The sequence below is a fragment of the Leucopleurus acutus genome (genome assembly GCF_964270905.1).
Source record: "Leucopleurus acutus genome assembly, chromosome: 4".
Taxonomy (NCBI): domain Eukaryota; kingdom Metazoa; phylum Chordata; class Mammalia; order Artiodactyla; family Delphinidae; genus Leucopleurus; species Leucopleurus acutus.
In genome coordinates this window covers 131,629,028-131,648,246 of record NC_139146.1, presented here as the reverse complement: position 1 = coordinate 131,648,246, position 19,219 = coordinate 131,629,028, and the positions used below count along the sequence as shown (strand labels likewise).

General features: G+C 37.2%; 1 protein-coding gene across 1 annotated transcript in view; it reads right to left on the bottom strand.

Annotated features, from left to right (window-relative positions):
• The window catches only part of TTC29 (tetratricopeptide repeat domain 29), a gene marked incomplete at its 5' end in the record, with an annotated part of 250,735 nt that overhangs the window by 120,524 nt on the left and 110,992 nt on the right, over positions 1-19,219 (bottom strand). Inside the window, one exon of the mRNA XM_082838588.1 lies at positions 12,100-12,191. Within this exon, the coding sequence (XP_082694714.1) occupies positions 12,100-12,191 (92 nt within the window). The remainder of the gene's footprint in view (positions 1-12,099; positions 12,192-19,219) is intronic.

Genomic DNA, 19,219 nt, shown 5'->3' with positions numbered 1-19,219 from the left:
ATTCTACCCAAACATACAAAGAACTCATACCAATTCTTCTCAACCTCTTCCAAAATATTGGAAGGAGGGGACACTCTCAAAGTCATTCTATGAAGCCTGATACCAAAATCAGATAAAGACACTACCAAAAAAGAAAATTACAGATCATATCTTTGATGAATAAGATGCAAAGATTCTTAACAAAATATTAGAAAACCAAATCCAACAACACATAAAAAAGGTCAAACATCATGATCAAGGTGGATTCCTCCCATGGTCACAAGGATTGTTTAACATATGCAAATCAATCAATGTGATACACCATATCAACCAAAAAAAAAAAAGACAAAAACCACATGATCACCTCAATAGATGCAGAAAGCATTTGATAAAATTCAACATCCATTCATGATAAAAAGTCTTACCAAAGTGGGTATAGGGGGAACATATCTCACCATAATAAAAGCTATTTATGACAAACCCACAGCCAACATAATACTCAACAATAAAAAGCTGAAAGCCTTACTGCTAAAATCTGGAACAAGACAAGAATGCCCACTCTCACCACTTCTGTTCAACATACTATTAGAAATTCTAGCCACAGCAATCAGACAAGAAAAAGAAATTAAAAGTATCCAGATTGGAAGGGAAGAGGTAAAATTGTCAATATACGCAGATAACATGTTACTCTATGTAGAAAACCCTAAAGACTCCACATAAAAACTACTAGAACTGATGAACAAATTCAGAAAGGTAGCAGGATACAAGATTAATATACAGAAATCTGTTGCATTTCTTTATAATAACAATGAAATATCAGAAAGTAAAAGTAAAAAAAATCCCTTTTAAAGTCACATCAAAAAATAAAATACTTAGGGGGACCTTCAAGATGGTGGAGGAGTAAGATGTGGAGATCACCTTCCTCCCCACAAATACATCAAAAATATACCTACATGTGGAACAACTCCTACAGAACACCTCCTGAACACTGGCAGAAGACCTCAGACTTCCCAAAAGGCAAGAAAATCCCCACGTACTTGGGTAGGGCAAAAGAAAAAAGGAAAAACAGAGACAAAAGAATAGGAACTGACTTGCAACTCTGGGAGGCAGCTGTGAAGGAGGAAAAGTTTCCACACACTAGGGAGCCACTACACTGGCAGAGACAGGGTGTGAGTGGGGGGGCAAGCTTCAGAGCCATGGAGGAGAGTGCAGCACAGGGGTGAAGAGGGCAAAGCAGAGAGATTCCCACAGAGAGGATCGGTGCTGACCAGCACTCACCAGTCTGAGACGCTTGTCTCCTCACCAGCCAGGGTGGGTGGAGGCTGGGAGCTGAGGCTCAGGCTTCAGAGGTCAGACCACAGGAAGTGGACTGGGGTTGGTTGGCTGTGTGAAGACAGACTGAAGGGGGCTAGTGCATCACAACTAGCTGGGAGGGAGTCAGGTAAAAAGTCTGGACCTGCCGAAGAGGCAAGAGATCATTGTGTCGGGGTGCACAGGAGAGGGGATTCCTTCCCTGTATGCCCACAGAAGGCAGAGCACCGCCTAAGCAAGCTCCAGAGATGGGCGTGAGCTGCAGCTATCAGCTTGGACCCCAGAGATGGTCATGAAATGCTAACGCTGCTGCCACTGCCACAAAGAATCCTGTGTGCAAGCACAGGTTACTACCTCCCCAACCCCCACCCCCATCTCCAGGAGCCTGTGCAGACTGCCACTGCCAGAGTCCTGAAATCCAGGCACAACTTCCCTGGGAGAACACCTGGCACACCACAGGCTGTTGCAATGTCATTTGGGCCTCTGACACTGGAGGCTAGCCCTGCATTCCAATTATGACCACAGTACCCCTCCCTCTCCCCAGCCTGAGAGAGCAAGAGAGCTCTAATCAGCCGCTGCTTTAACCCTCACCTGTCTGGGTGGGGAACAGACGCCTGAAGATGACCTACATGCAGAGGTGGGGCCAAAACTGAGGCTGAACCCCAAGAGCTGTGTGAACAAAGAAGAGAAAGGGAAATTTCTCCATGTACCCTCAGGAGCAGCAGATTAAATTCCCACAATCAACTTGATGAATGCTGCATCTGTGGAATACCTGCAGAGACAATGAATGCTCCCAAAAATGAGGTAGTGGATTTTGGGAGAAACTGTAGACTAGGGCTTGCTGTCTGCAACTGATTTGTTTCTGATTTTTATGTTTATCTTAGTTTACATTTTAGTGCTTGCTATTATTGGTGGATTTGTTCATTGGTTTGGTTGCTCTCTTCTTTTTAAAAAAAACTTAAATTTTTAAAATTTTATTATTTTTTAAATTTATTATTTATATTTATTTATTATATTTTTCTTCCTTCTTTTCCTCCCTTTTCTTCTGAGTCATGTGGCTGAAAGGGTCTTGGTGCTCCGGCCACGTGTCAGGCCTGAGCTTATGAGGAGGGAGAGCCAAGTCCAGCACATTGGACCACCAGAGACTTCCTGGCCCCATGTAATATCAGTTGGTGAGAGCTCTCCCAGAGATCTCAATCTCAACGCTAAGACCCAGCTATACCCAATGGCTAGCAAGCTCCACTGCTAGACACCTCATGCCAAACAACTAGCAAGATAGGAACACAATCCCACCCATTAGCAGAGAGGCTGCCTAAAATCATACTAAGTTCAGAAACACTCCAAAACACACCACTGGATGTGGCCCTGCCCACCAGAAAGACAAGATCCAGTCCCACCCACCAGAGCAGAGGCACCAGTCCCCTCCACCAGGAAGCCTACACAAGCCACTGAACCAACCTCACCTGCTGGGGGCACACATCAAATACAACGGGAACTATGAACCTGCAGCCTGAAAAAAGGAGACCCCAAACACAATAAGTTGAACAAAATGAGAAGATAGAGAAGTACACAGCAGTTGAAGTAGCAAGGTAAAAACCTACCAGACCAAACAAATGAAAATGAGATAGGCAGTCTACCTGAAAAAGAATTAGGAATAATGATAGTAAAGACGATCCAAAATCTTGGAAATAGAATGGAGAAAATACAATAAACGTTTAACAAGGACCCAGAAGAATTAAAGAGCAAACCAACAATGATGAACAACACAATAAATGAAATTAAAAATTCTCTAGAAGGGATCAATAGCAGAATATCTGAGGCTGAAGAATGTATAGTGACCTGGAAGATACAATAGTGGAAATAACTGCCACAGAGCAGAATAAAGAATGAAAAGAATTGAGGACAGTCTCAGAGACCTCTGGGACAACATTAAACATACAACGTTCGAATTATAGGGGACCGAGAAGAAGAAGAGAGAAAGAAACAGTCTGACCAAATAGTTGAAGAGATTTTGTTGAAAACTTCCCTAACATGGGAAAGGAAATAGGCAATCAAGTCCAGGAAGCACAGAGAGTCCCATACAGGATAAATCCAAGGAGAAACATGCCATGACATATATTAATGAAACTATCAAAAATTAAATACAAAGAAAAAATGTTAAAGCAGCAAGGGAAAAGCAACAAATAACATACAAGGGAATCCCCATAAGGTTAGCAGTTGATCTTTCAGCAGAAAATTTGCAAGCCAGAAGGGAGTGGCAGGACATATTTAAAGTGATGAAAGGGAAAAAGCTGCAGCCAAGATTACTCTACCCAGCAAGGATCTCATTCAGATTCCACAGAGAAATTAAAACCTTTGCAGACACGCAAAAGCTAAGAGAATTCAGCACCACCAAACCAGCTTTACGACAAATGCTAAAGGAACTTCTCTAGGCAGGAAACACAAGAGAAGGAAAAGACCTACAATAACAAACCCAAAACAATTAAGAAAATGGTAATAGGAACACACATATTGATAATTTCCTTAAATGTAAGTGGATTAAATGCTCCCACCAAAAGACATAGACTGGCTGAATGGATACAAAAACAAGACCCATATATATGCTGTCTACAAGAGACCCACTTCAGACTCAGGGACACATACAGACAGAAAGCAAAGGGATGGAAAAAGATATTCCATGCAAATGGGAATCAAAAGAAATCTGGAGTAGCAATTCTCATATCACACAAAATAGACTTTAACATAAAGACTATTACAAGAGACAAAGAAGGACACTACATAATGATCAAGGGATCAATCCAAGAAGAAGATATAACAATTGTAAATATTTATGCACCCAGCATAGGAACACCTCAATACATAAGGCAAATGCTAACAGCCATAAAAGGGGAAATTGACAGTAACACAACCATAGTAGGGGACTTTAACACCCCACTTTCACCAATGGACAGATCATTCAAAATGAAAATAAATGAGGAAACACAAGCTTTAAATGACACATTAGACAAGATGGACTTAATTGATATTTATAGGACATTCCATCCAAAAACAACAGAGTACACTTTCTTCTCAAGTGCTCATGGAACATTCTCCAGGATAGATCATATCTTGGGTCACAAATCAAGCCTTGGTATATTTAAGAAAGTTGAAAGTATATCAAGTATCTTTTCTGACCACAACGCTATGAGACTAGATATCAATTACAGGACAAAAAGTTAAAAAAATACAAACACATGGGGGCTAAACAATACACTATTAATAACCAAGAGGTCACTGAAGAAATCAAAGAGGAAATCAAAAAACACCTAGAAACAAATCACAATGAAAACACAATGACCCAAATTCTATGGGATGCAGTAAAAGCATCTCTAAGAGAGAAGTTTATAGCAATATAATCCTACCTCAAGAAATGAGAAAAAACTCAAATAAACAACCTAAACTTACACCTAAAGCAATTATAAAATGAAGAACAAAAAAACCCAAAGTTAACAGAAGGAAAGAAATCATAAAGATCAGATCCTAAATAAAAAAGAAATGAAGGAAAGTATAGCAAAGATCAGTATAACTAAAAGCTGGTTCTTTGAGAAGATAAGCAAAATTGATAAACCGTTAGCCAGACTCATCAAGAAAAAAAGGGAGAGGACTCAAATCAATAGAATTAGAAATGAAACTGACACTGCAGAAATACAAAGATTATGAGAAACTACTTCAAGCAACTCTATGTCAATAGAATGGAAACCTGGAAGAAATGGACAAATTCTTAGAAAAGCACAACCTTCCGTGACTGAACCAGGACGAAATAGAAAATATGAAAAGACCAATCACAAGCACTGAAACTGGAACTGTGATAAAAAATCTTCCAACAAACAAAAGCCCAGCACCACATGGCTTCACAGGCAAATGACATCAAACATTTAGAGAAGAGCTAACATCTATCCTACTCAATCTCTTCCAAAATATAGCAGAGGGAGGAACAATCCCAAAATCATTCTATGAGGCCACCATCACCCTGATACCAAAACCAGACAAAGATGTCACAAAGAAGGAAAGCTACAGGACAATATCACTGTTGAATATAGATGCAAAAATCCTCAACAAAATACTAGCAAACAGAATCCAACAGTGCATTAAAAGAATCATACACCACGATCAAGTGGGGTTTATCCCAGGAATGCAAGGATTCTTCATTATATGCAAATCAATCAATGTGATACACCATATTAACAAATTGAAGAATAAAAACTATATGATCATCTCAGTAGATGCAGAAAAAGCTTTTGACAAAATTCAACACGCATTTATAATAAAAACTCTCCAGAAAGTGGGCATAGAGGGAACCTACTTCAACATAATAAAGGCCATATATGACAAACCGACAGCCAACATTGTTCTCAGTGGTGAAAAACTGAAAGCATTTCCTCTGAGGTCAGGAACAAGACAAGGTTGCCCACTCTCACCACTATTATTCAACACAGTTTTGGAAGTTTTAGCCATGGCATTCAGACAAATAAAAGAAATAAAAGGAATCCAAATCAGAAAAGAAGAAATAAAACTGTTACTCCTTGCGGATGACATCATACTATATATAGAGAATCATAAAGATGCTACCAGAAAAGTACTAGAGATAATCAATGAATTTGGTAAAATAGCAGGATACAAAATTAATGCACAGAAATCTCTTGCATTCCTATACGCTAACAATGAAATAGCTGAAAGAGAAATTAAGGAAACACTCTCATTTACCATTGCAACAAAAAGAATAAAATATCTAGAAATAAAGTTACCTAAGGAGACAAAAGATCTGTATGCAGAAAATTATAAGACACTGATAAAAGAAATTAAAGATGATACAAACAGATGGAGAGATATACCATGTTCTTGGATTGGAAGAAGCAACACTATGAAAATGACTATACTACCCAAAGCAATCTACAGATTCAATGCAATTCCTATCAAATTATCAATAGCATTTTTCACAGAACTAAAACAAAAAATTGAGTAATTTGTATGGAAACACAAAAGACCCCAAATAGCCAAAGCAATCTTGTGAAAGAAAAATGGAGCTGGAGGAATCAGGCTCCTGAACTTCAGACTATACTACAAAGCTACAGTAATCAAGACAATACGGTACTGGCACAAAAACAGAAATATAGATCAATGGAACTGGATAGAAAGCCCAGAGATAAACCCACGCAGATATGGTCACCTTATCTTTGATAAAGGAGGCAAGAATATACAATGGAGAAAAGACAGCCTCTTCAATAAGTGGTGCTGGGAAAACTGGACAACCACATGTAAAAGAATGACATTAGAACACTCTCTAACACCATACACAAAAATAAACTCAAAATGGATTAAAGACCTAAATGTAAGGCCAGACACTATCAAACTCTTAGAGGAAAACATAGGCAGAACACTCTATGACATAAATCACAGCAAGATCCTTTTTGACCCACCTCCTAGATAAATGGAAATAAAATAAAAAATAAACAAATGGGATCTAATGAAACTTAAAAGCTTTTGCACAGCAAAGGAAACCAAAGACAAGACGAAAAGACAACACTCAGATGGGAGAAAATATTTGCAAATGAAGCAACTGACAAAGGATTAATTTCCAAAATATACAAGCAGCTCATGTAGCACAATATCAAATAAACAAACAACCCAATCCAAAAATGCATGGTAGAGCTTAATAGACATTTCTCCAAAAAAGATATACAGATTGCCAACAAACACATGAAAGATTGCTCAACATCACTAATCATTAGAGAAATGCAAATCAAAAGCACGATGAGGTATCACCTCACACCGTTCAGAATGGCCATCATCAAAAAATCTACAAACAATAAATGCTGGAGAGGGTGTGGAGAAATGGGAACCCTCTTGCACTGTTGATGGGAATGTAAATTAATACAGCCACTCTGGAGAACAGTATGGAGCTTCCTTAGAAAATAAAAATAGAACTACCATATGACCCAGCAATCCCAGTACTGGGCATATACCCTGAGAAAACCATAATTCAAAGAGAGACATGTACCACAATGTTCATCGCAGCACTATTTGCAACAGCCTGGATATGGAAGCAACCTAAATGTCCACTGACAGATGAATGGATAAAGAAGATGTGGCCCCTATATACAATGGAATATTACTTAGCCATAAAAAGAAATGAAATTGAGTTATTTGTAGTGAGGTGAATGGATCTAGAGTCTGTCATACAGAGTGAAGTAAGTCAGGAAAAGAAAAATAAATACCATATGTTAACACATGTATATCGAATCTAAAAAAAAAAAATGGTTCTGATGCACCTAGGGGCAGGATAGGAATAAAATCGCAGAGGTAGAGAATGGACTTGAGGACACGGGGAGGGGGAAGGGTAAGCTGGGATGAAGTGAGAGAGTGGCGTGGACATATATACACTACCAAATGTAGAACAGATAGCTAGTGGGAAGCAGCCACATAGCACAGGGAGATCAGCTCAGTGCTTTGTGACCACCTAGAGGGATGGTTTAGGGAGGGTGGGAGGGTGACACAAGAGGGAGGAGATATGGCGATATATGTATAGTTGATTCACTTTGTTATAAAGCAGAAACTAATACACCATTGTTAAGCAATTATACTCCAATAAAGATGTTAAAAAATATAAAGCTTATCATACTAGCAAGAAAACAAAAACAATGAAACAAAACAAATATCCTATGCTAACACATATATATGGAATCTAAAAAAAAAAATGGTTTTGATGAACCAAGGGGCAGGACAAGGATAAAGATGCAGGCGTAGAGAATGGACTTGAGGACACGGGGAGGGGGAAGGGTAAGCTGGGATGAAGTGACAGAGTAGCATTGACAATATACACTACCAAATGTAAAATAGATAGCTAGTGGGTAGCAGCTGCATAGCACAGGGAGGTCAGCTCCGCACTTTGTTAAGACTTAGAGGGGTGGGATAGGGAGGGTGGGAGGGATTAACAAGAGGGAGGGGGTATGGGGATATATAGCTGATTTACTTTGTTATACAGCAGAAATTAATACAACATTGTAAATCAACTATACATATAGCTGATTTACTTTGTTATACAGCAGAAATTAATACAACATTGTAAATCAACTATACTCCAATAAAAATGTTAATAAAATAAAATACTTAGGAATAAACCTATCCAAGGAGTTAAAAGACTTATATTCTGAGAACTATAAAAAATTGATAAAGTAAAGTGAAGATGATAAGAAAGAAATGGAAAGGTAGCCCATGCTCTTAGATTGGAAGAATTAATATCATTAAAATGGCCATACTACCCAAAGCAATCTACAGATTTAATGTGATCCCTATCAAATTACCCATGACATTTTTCACAAACCTAGAACAAATAATCTTAAAATTTATGTGGAACCATAAAAGACCCAGAATTGCCAAAGCAATCCTGAAGTAAAAGAACAAAGCAGGAGGCATAACCTTCCCAGACTTCAGACAATACTACAAAGCTACAGTAATCGAAACAGTGTGGTATCGGCACAAAAACAGACATATGGATCAATGGAACAGAATAGACAGCCCAGAAATAAACCCACACACCGACAGTCAATTAATCTTTCACATAGAAGGCAAGAATGTACATGGAGAAAAGACAGTCTCCTCAGCAAGTGATGTTGGGAAAGTTGGACAGCCACATTTAAATTAGTGAAGTTAGAACACACCCTCACACCATATACAAAAATAAACTCAAAATGGCTTAAAGACTTAAATATAAGACATGACACCAAAAAACTCCTAGAAAAGAACATAGATAAAACATTCTCTGACATGAATTCTAGAAATGTTATCTTAGATCAGCCTCCCAAGACAAAAGAAATAAAAGTAAAACTAAACACATGGTACCGAATTAAACTTATAAGCTTTTGCACAGTGAATGAAACCATAAACAAAATGAAGACAACCTATGGACTGCAAGAAAATATTCGCAAATGATGCGACCAATAAGGGCTTAATTTCCTAAATATACAAACAGCTCATACAACTCAACATCAAAAAAACCCAACCCAATCAAAAAATGGACAGAAGACCTAAACAGACATTTCTCCAAAGAAGACGTACAGATGGCCAATAGGCGCATGAAAAGATGCTCAACTTTGCTAATTATTAGAGAAACTCAAATCAAAAATACAAGCATCTCACACTGGTCAGAATGGCCATCATTAAAAAGTCTACAAATAATAAATGCTGGAGAGGGTGTGGAGAAAAGGGAACCCTCCTACACTGTTGGTGGGAATGTAAATTGGTGCAGTCACTGTGGAAAATAGTATGGAAGTCTCTCAAAAAACTAAAAATAGAACTACCATATGACCCAGCAATTCCACTCCTGGTTATATATCAGAAAAATACAAAAACACTAATTTGAAAAGATTCACACACCCCAATGTTCATAGCAGCAGTATTTACAATAACCAACACATGGAAGCAACCTAAGTGTCTATCAACAGATGAATGGATAAAGAAAATGTGGTCCATATACACAATGGACTACTACTCAGCCATAAAAAAGAATGAAATAATGCCGTTTGCAGGAACATGGATGGACCTAGAGATTACCATACTAGGTGAAGTAAGTCAGACAGAGAAAGACATATCATATGATAACACTTATATATGGAATTTAAAATACGATACACATGGACTTATTTACAAAACAGAAACAGACTCATAGACATAGAAAACAAACTTATGATTACCAAAGGGGAAGGGGAAGGAGGGATAAATTAGGAGTTTTGGATTAGCAGATACAAACCACTATATATAAAATAGATAAACAACAAGGTCCTACTATACATCACAGGGAACTGTGTTCAATATCCTATAATAAACCATAAAGGAAAAGAATATGAAAAAGAATATATATATATGTGTATATATATAACTGAATCACTTTGCTGTACACCAGAAAATAACACAACATTGTAAATTAACTACACTTCAAAAATATATATATATATGGATCCTTTTCCATACCTCAACCTAAAATAATACTTAAGCAACCAAATTAAAACATTTGATTATCTGCTATTGTTGTTGCCAAGATACTTATTCAACCCTTCCCCTTAGCTTTCACAGTATAGAGCAGGAATTCAAATCCTGGAGTGGAAACTAAAATATTCCAGATGAGACCCCGGTTTAACAGGTGAGAAGTATTTTAAGATAACCTCAGGTCTCCAGAAGTTTCAAAAATAATTATAAAGACTATCAGTAACCGAAGGGGAAATCCAACACTTGTCGTGTGACATAGTAAGTGCTCAGTACAGGTTTATGAAAGAAAACATTTTTCCCTGAAGTTTTCTCTCCCTATCTAGGTTGGAACACAATGTTATTTTGTGGAAATTATTTTATAAACATGTTGAGGGATGCATTTATTTAACTGTTTAGGCTTAGACCAGGTCTGCTACTATAAAGCAAGACAAATCAATCACTTTCTACTGATTCTGGGCAGTGTTAACAGCAGAATCAAATAATTAAATAATCAAAATGAGCTGGATAAAAGGGCACAGAGTTGGTGTGTTCCAAACAGACATTACATTGAATCCTTATACATCTCTTTTTCGTGTTCAAACATCTGCTTCTTTCCGGTGATTATTTGGAAAATAAAAGTTTAAGGGATAGCTGGGTTCATCATGCACAGGATGGTTATCAGTCTTTATGTGGAAGGACCACAACACTCACAGGTTGCTTGCTTCACTCATGGCTGGCCCTGCCTTCCTTGAGTAAATGTCTGTACTCTCCTTATAACTATGTCTGTGCCTTACTGTTCATCCAGTGATGACTGCAGTGCATTGTATTTATTTTGTCGGGCACCTTATACATTTTATTGGTGTTGGTGTTTTGATCTTTAATTAATCATTTATTTAATATTTAATGATTATTATATTGGAATTGGAATTACATAATGAAGATCCACTTTCAAGGCATTACACATTTCAAATGCCTTTGGAATAACAATTTTGCCTTTTAAAACACCACTTTGTATGTGTTTACAACTGAAATACAAATGGGAAGATTAGAATTTGACACAATCTACGTTTATTATTATTATTATTATTGCTACTACTACTACTACAAAATTATTTAACAGCTATATCTTGGATATAAGGTAACATACCAAAAACCAAGGCCATAACTTTGATAACTTTTTTTATTCTTACTCTATCTTGGCTTAAATATAATGCTGTGATTAAATGGAGTATACAGCAATCACAATACAATAAGTGAAGGCTATATCATATATTTTCCATGGAAAAATTTGTATCACAAATTGTTCATATATACTTTTGTTCAATTTTCTGTTTTAAAGGAAATATTGGTTTTGCACCCAATTGTTTATCCAGACATGCTCAAAGGAGAGATGTCTTAATGGAAGAAGGACGATTGAAGCACAAAATGGAAACTTGCCTCAAAGAAGAGATCTGGAAAGGTTACGGTGAACCACAGTTACTGAAGCGTACTGTGTATCTCTGTGCTCTCTGCCTTTTTAACCTGTGAGATGTGACCTGATTTTTCCCTCTCATTCAATCAAGGTCATCACTGAACTTCCAGAATATCAAAAATAAAATAACATGAAGGAGGAAAAGACAAAGAAGAGTTTAGGTGTATATTTAAAAATACCACATTGGTTTAAAATAACTTACAATGAAAGGGTCACTTAAGAAGGGCACTGCTTAAAATTTAAGCAGGCAGTAATGGAAAGCGACAGACCTCAAACAATTTGTCTTTCACAGTTGAGTGAATTCACAGTGACAGCAAGACAAGGATGTGCTAACTTACCTCTGCAGGACCTTGGCTGTTGCTTCATAGGCTCTCCCCAGGCTGAGATCATCATCCAGGTCTGTAGAGATTTTAGCATAAGTGTTAAGGACCTATGGGGGAAGAGGAATCCTTATTAAACATATAACATGACCAGATTCACTGATGTTTCATTTCATAACAGAAAAGATTCAAATTAATAGTTGTTTTTCACATCACCATAAAATATTTTTTTGTTTATTAAAAATTCATGTTGTTTGGTTTATTTTTATCTATAGTATAACTTGTTTTGCAGTGATCTCTTTGAGCCATGACAGTGAAGTCTTACTTTTTTTTTTTTTTTTTTTTTTTTTTGTGGTACACGGGCCTCTCACTGTTGTGGCCTCTCCCGTTGCGGAGCACAGGCTCTGGACGCGCAGGCTCAGCGGCCATGGCTCACGGGCCCAGCCTCTCCGCAGCATGTGGGATCTTCCCGGACCAGGGTTCGAACCCGTGTCCCCTGCATCGGCAGGCGGACTCTTAACCACTGCGCCACCAGGGAAGCCCGAAGTCTTACTTTTGTAAAAGTAATTCTTTTCCTGAACAATCCAAAATCTTCCAATTGATATAACTTAGGGGTGAGTAAATAATTGGATGGTTTACAACATTATTTTCAAATATGGGACCACTATCTTAGGTAATATAAGGCAGATTATAATAGTCTACTAGGGTAGCTTAAATATCACTTTTCCTTCTATAAATAGCTGTTTGAAAAGCATGAATTTATGTGCCAGGCAATTTCTATCATTTTATTAGAGGCATATCTCACAGTTTGTACACATATTCAGTATACACTAAAAATATTTCTTACAAATGTACTTCATTACCAACAATCTCTTCAATAATCAAAAGATTACGGCTGCCACAGCCAGACGTATGATCTTAACACTCACATCATCTGCATGGTATAATTTTCCTTTTTATTCTTTTTCCCTTTCAAAGGCCAGAAGAAGGAAAATATGTAAAATAAAATCCCCCTTTCCTCTTCCTCCTTCATTGTTACTTGAACCAACCTATTACACACATGAAGACACAGGAAATCTCCAAAGACCTCTATGGAAATCCTTTTTGCTCATTTTCTAAGAAGAAATTAGCAAAAGTCATTTGATGGCGTTGAGTGGGAGAGTCAGCATGAGGGAGGATGTACATCCGGCCTGAATTAGGCATCTTAGAAAGTTTGTGTATGAAAGGCGGTGTTGATATTCAACTTTACTTTCTTAAAGTTAATATTTGGGAACTAACTTCAGTGAGGCCATGTGATACCTCCTAATTTATGTGTGTATGTGTGTCTGTGTGTGTGTGTGGTTTACAAGTGACTTGAAATAATACTGGTATTAAAACTTACTGATACATATTGACCCAGTATTTTAATTCCTGTTAAACCTGCAAAGTTCATCATTTTGGTTCTTCTTTTTAAGTCTCTTAATAAGCCTTGTATAAACCTGAGACTATTCTTTTCACTGTTGTGCAAAACTGATTCACCCAGATTAAGTCCGATATGACTTGACATTGAGCTTTCTGCGTTAAGGGGCAGAACCTCTGAATTTTGTGAATTTGTAAGAGACCTTATTAAATCCAAACATCAAAATATCTAGGAAGAGACTGTCAAGTGTCTCTTTTGGTTCATATATGTTTTATATGGCATTCTAGAAACTTAAAGATTGAATATTATATATTTTGTGTCAAAAATAGTTCATTTTTCAGTAAATATTGTTACTGTGTGCCAATGTGTTAAACCCTAGGAAATCTTAAAGAGAAGAGAGTATGCTTGCAAACCTTCGAGGCATTTATAGTCTAGTGGTACAGAGGTTTGCACTGATGCGGCTGTGTGAATTAGCTGAAAACAGGTATCTCCAGGGCTTCAGCTGTGCTTCCTCTGCACCACTCTCCCACACCCCTGGCCACCATGAACCCGGAAGCAGTACAGTAGCATCCAGAAGTACCCAACATTATCTTAGGGCTGTGACTCCTTGGACCATGGTTAGGAGGGCAGTTTCCATGAGGAAGCTTCGATAGAATCAAGGAGCAAATACCAGCTCAGCCTGGGCTTCTGGTTTTGGCCTTGGACTTGATTCTACAGAAGCTTCCTCATGGAACCCGATGGGGTTTCCTGAAATGAACGCCCAACTTAGAGCAAGAAGACTTGGATTCAAGACCTAATTCTACCACACCCAACACACCTGGCCCAAGAAATCTCCCTGAGAGGCTTTCCTCGAAGCAAAGAAGAAAACCTCCCTCTGAGAGTTGTTATGAGGCTGCTGTGAGATGATACAGAGTTCTATTTGAACCTGGGATGAGAAGTTTCTGGGACTCTGTTAACCAGCCATCAGTGAAGAGCTCCTGGAGAGTTCCCTCCTCAGAGTAAAGGCGACACATTTTATTTGTGACTTGAGAGAGTGCCTCTCTCAGCTTACATGCTTTACCTAAAAACAGGAAATATATAGGCAGTGGGAAGAACATAGTTCACTACTGGCCCAATAGGGAAATAATCAATTACACTGGACCCCCCCCATATCCACGGGGGCTACATTCCCAGACCACCAGTGGATGCCTGAAATCTTGGACATATACTATGCTTTCTCCTGTACATACATACCTATGATAAAGTTTAATTTATAAATTAGGCACAGTAAGAGGTTAACAACTATAACTTACAATAACATAGAACAATCATAACAATATACTGTAATAAAAGTTATGTAAATGTGGTCACTCTTTCTCAAAATATCTTACAAATTTAATGTATTTTGCATCTTAACTAAGCACTTATCACACACTGTGGCTATAACTTGCTGTTTGAGGTGTGACAGCAAAACTAGCATGAATTTCTTTTTCCTTCTTCACAGTTTCACAGATAGAAGATTCGTTCTTACTATAGATTTTAGCAAACTCAGCATACAATATTTTTTCTTTCCTTCCTAAGTTGAGAACTTTCACCTTTTTACTTAAAGGAAGCACTCTGGGCTCTTCTTTGGCATATCCAAATTGCCAGCATCACTCGCCTTGCACTTTCGGACCGTTATTAAGTAAAATAAGGGTTATCTGAACACAAGCACTATGATATCTCAACAATAACCCAGTAACCTTGATGGCTACTAAGTGACTAATGGTCGGGATATGCTGGACAAGGGGATGATTCACGTCCGGGATGGATCAGGATGGAAGCCACAAGATTTCATCATGCTACTTAGAACACTGTACAATTTAAAACCTACGAATGGTTTATTTCTGGAAATTTCCATTTAATATTTTCAGACCTCGGTTGACCGTGGGTAACTGAAACTTCGGAAAGTGAAAACACAGGTAAGGGGGGACTACTGCTCATGAAGTCAGTACTGAGAACCTTGAAAATGCTACAGGGGAGCTCATCTAAATCAAAGACAGGGCCTCTGCTCCTCAGGAATGTGAGCTCTGACTGGAGAGAGCCAACTCAGGTAAAATCATAAGGGGAACACAAGACGAGACTCAGCAGATTGGTGAATTGTGTAGTCCAACCTAAGGGAAGTAGGAAGGATAGTGTTAAAAGAGAAAGGAAAAAAAATGTACAAGTAAGTGGAAAAATAACGAGATTACAAATTGTGTAGAAAATAACTGTTGGTGGGAATGTAAATTGATTCGTTTTTTGTAAATCCAAAAAAGAGGGGATATATGTATACATATAGCTGATTCACTTTGCTGTACAGCAGAAACTAACACTACATTGTAAAGCAACCGTCCCCCAATAAAAAACAAAAAACTAAAAATAGAGTTGCCATATGATCCAGCAATCCCACTCCTGGGCAAATATCCAGAAAAGAAAAAAAAACTCTAATTCAAAAAGATACATGCACCCCAATGTGCACAGCAGCACTATTTACAATAGCCAAGATATGGAAGCAACCTAAATGTCCATCAACAGATGAGTGGATAAAGAAGATGTGGTATACATATACAATGGAATATTACTCAGCCATAAAAAGAATGAAATAATGCCATTTGTAGCAACATGGGTGGACCTAGAGATTATCAAACTAAGTGAAATAAGTCAAACAAAGACAAATATTATGTGATATCACTTATATGTGAAATCTAAAAAATAATACAAAAGAATCTATATACAAAATAGAAACAGACACAGAAAACAAACTTATAGTTACCAAAGAGGAAAGGGAGGGATAAATTAGGAGTATGGGATTAACAGATACACACTACTATATATAAAATAGATAGGTGTAATAACCTATAATGGAAAATAATCTGAAAAAATATATATAACTGAATCACTTTGCTATACACCTGAAACTAACAAAATATTGTAAGTCAACTATACTTCAATTTTAAAAAGCATGAATATTAAATATCTCAAAAAACCCAAATTGTGTAGAAAATAAAGATGTTTTATATTGACCTTACGGTAAATTATGTTACCTGCTTTTTAATTAAGGTATAATTTACAAATTAATAAATATTGATCAACTTGAATCATCAGACAAATAGGAATCTTCTTTACAAAGATTACTTTAAGTGAAAAAATACAGTGTGGAAATCTGAGGGATCCACTGTACTTGACTGAACACCCCTGTGGCATGCAATATGTTGGAAACAAATCCAGGGTGTGGAAGGTTAAATTCTGTCATTGCAAATCAGAGATAAGAGGAGAGAAAAAAAGAACCTCAGGTGAAAAATATTTTGATGAGTTCAAAATTCATTATATATCCTTAAATTTTATGGACAATGAACTTAATCAATCTTTGTCAAAAGACCAAGGAAAACACTGCTTAAGCGTGCTACTATGTCAATTTCAATGAGCATGATTACAAGATTACCGAAGTTGGAAAAGTCAGTTCATGTACCTAATAAAAATTGAGTGCTTTGTGGCTACTCAATCACATTGCTCCAATGATTTCCCTGAATAATGGAGATGAAGTTTTGAAAGCTATTGTACTAGAAGTTTTAAAGGCAATGGACTTTATCCTCCCACTGAAATAAAACTGATCAACTTGAAAAGATATTTTCAAATAAAATCCAGGTTCTTAAAATGAGATAATTTCTATTGGTTACCAGTAGAACACTTAACATAAAAAATGAGAGTGTGCAAAAGAATAATGCTGGCAATATGCTACAAGTTCTTTGAAGAATTGTTTGCTGTAAAATCAAATTTTAAGGATCATTAATTCATTTTGCTGCAATAGCCTTCAAGGACACATTGGATTTAAGTCAAGATTGTCATCGGTCAAGTAAGTGAGTGGTGTATATATATATATATATTTATATATATATGTTGTGTTTACATAGATAGATATACACGAATATTAGACTATATCTATATCTATATCTAGAGAGATTGAGAAAGAGAATAGAAAAGGAGCCTGGTCCCCCCGGAAGATTATAAGAATAAATTCTGTGCCTGAGCACCTTTAAGGCAGGAAACGTAAGAACGCATTACTATGTCTAATAATATCAGACACCCAGTTGTTTTCTTTCTTCTACATCTTTAGGATTTCCAATGATCAGGGCACCTTGGAACAAAAGAAAATGAACTATCTGATATTGATGCCCCTTCTTGTCTTCCACTATTTTCCCATTCCCTACTCCACTGCAGTTCCTCTCTTAGAGTCCCTTTATTTTAGACATTAAAACAGAAGAAATTCCAGAAATCATGGCCCTCATATTTGCTTTCAAAACTGAAACTTACTTTAAACTACTATGATGATGATCACTCCTGGCCTACTTTTCCCAAATTAGATGGAATTCTCTCCCTACCCCTCTGCCCAGCCAGCCATTATAAGAAAACACTGTCCCCTTCATTTGTTTTAAACCTTTTTTTAATTTTAAGATAATTGTAGATTCATATGCAATTGTAAGAAACAATACAGAGCATGCTCATATATCCTTCAGCTAGCTTTTCCCAGTGGTTAAATCTTGCACAGCTATAGTATATCACAACCAGGGAATTCACAATCCACCCACCTTATTTCACCAGTTTTACACACACTCGTGTCTGTGTGTGTGTGTGTGTGCACCCACGCATGCACACATGGCATGTTAATTTTATGCCATTTCATCACATGTATATATTCACGTAACCACCACCACAGTCAAGATATAGAAAAGTTCTATCACTACAATGATCTCTCATACTACCCCTTCTCAATTAATTTTTAATATGTTTGCTGCTTAGAAGAGAGATAGATGGAAAAAATTTTTTTCTCTTTTCCTTAGGTTAAAGAAAGGTCTGCCTTGGGAAAAATTCTGAAATAACTTGGCATCTGACCTCTTCCCTTTTGTTACACCTCCCCTACCTTGTGTGTTTGTATCTCCCCAGGGAAATTTCCTCAGTTAAGTGACAGAAGAATAGTAGTTGATTAAACAAATTTATACTTTGGTATGAATGACTCAAAAATCATTAATCCTCCCAGAAGAAGTTGTTGTTTTAAAAAGAGGATGCTAAAAATAAAAAATAAAAAAAAATAAAAAGAGGATGCTTTGTAGGTCCCAATTATTTCTTCTGGGAGGAGTGTTTTGCAGTCTAACAAAGGGAAATGAAACAATTCAGATAGTGTCTGGCAGGATAATTTGGGGCAAAGGTTATTAAAAAAAGGCCAGCCTTGTCTTGAAATTCCACCTTATGATATGATCCCTTAAGCAGGTACTGATTTTTATAACCTCCTTTGGGGTCTACTTCTGTGCCTTCAGATTTTCTAGACGCTCCACATGCTTTTCCACAATGTTCCTTATCACGGTGGTGTGGAAGAGATGAAAACAGGGAGGAGGGAAATGTGAAGCAGCAGACGTGAAAATCAGGCATTTGTAAGTCACCGTTCCGTGAAACGATAACTACATGCTATTTTCATTCCCTCTTGTTACCACTTTTTTCATAATGCTTAGCCTTCAGAACCAATGTATTATGCAAAGAACTCTTCCAGTACATTCCATTCCATCATTAGATGTGACTGCGGGATAAAATTATGTGTGTGTGTGTGTGTGTGTGTGTGTGTGTATATACACACACACACACACACACACACGTAATTTTTATGGCTGAGTAGTATTCCATTGTATATATACCACATCTTCATTATCCATTCATCTGTCAATGGACATTTAGGTTGCTTCCATGTCT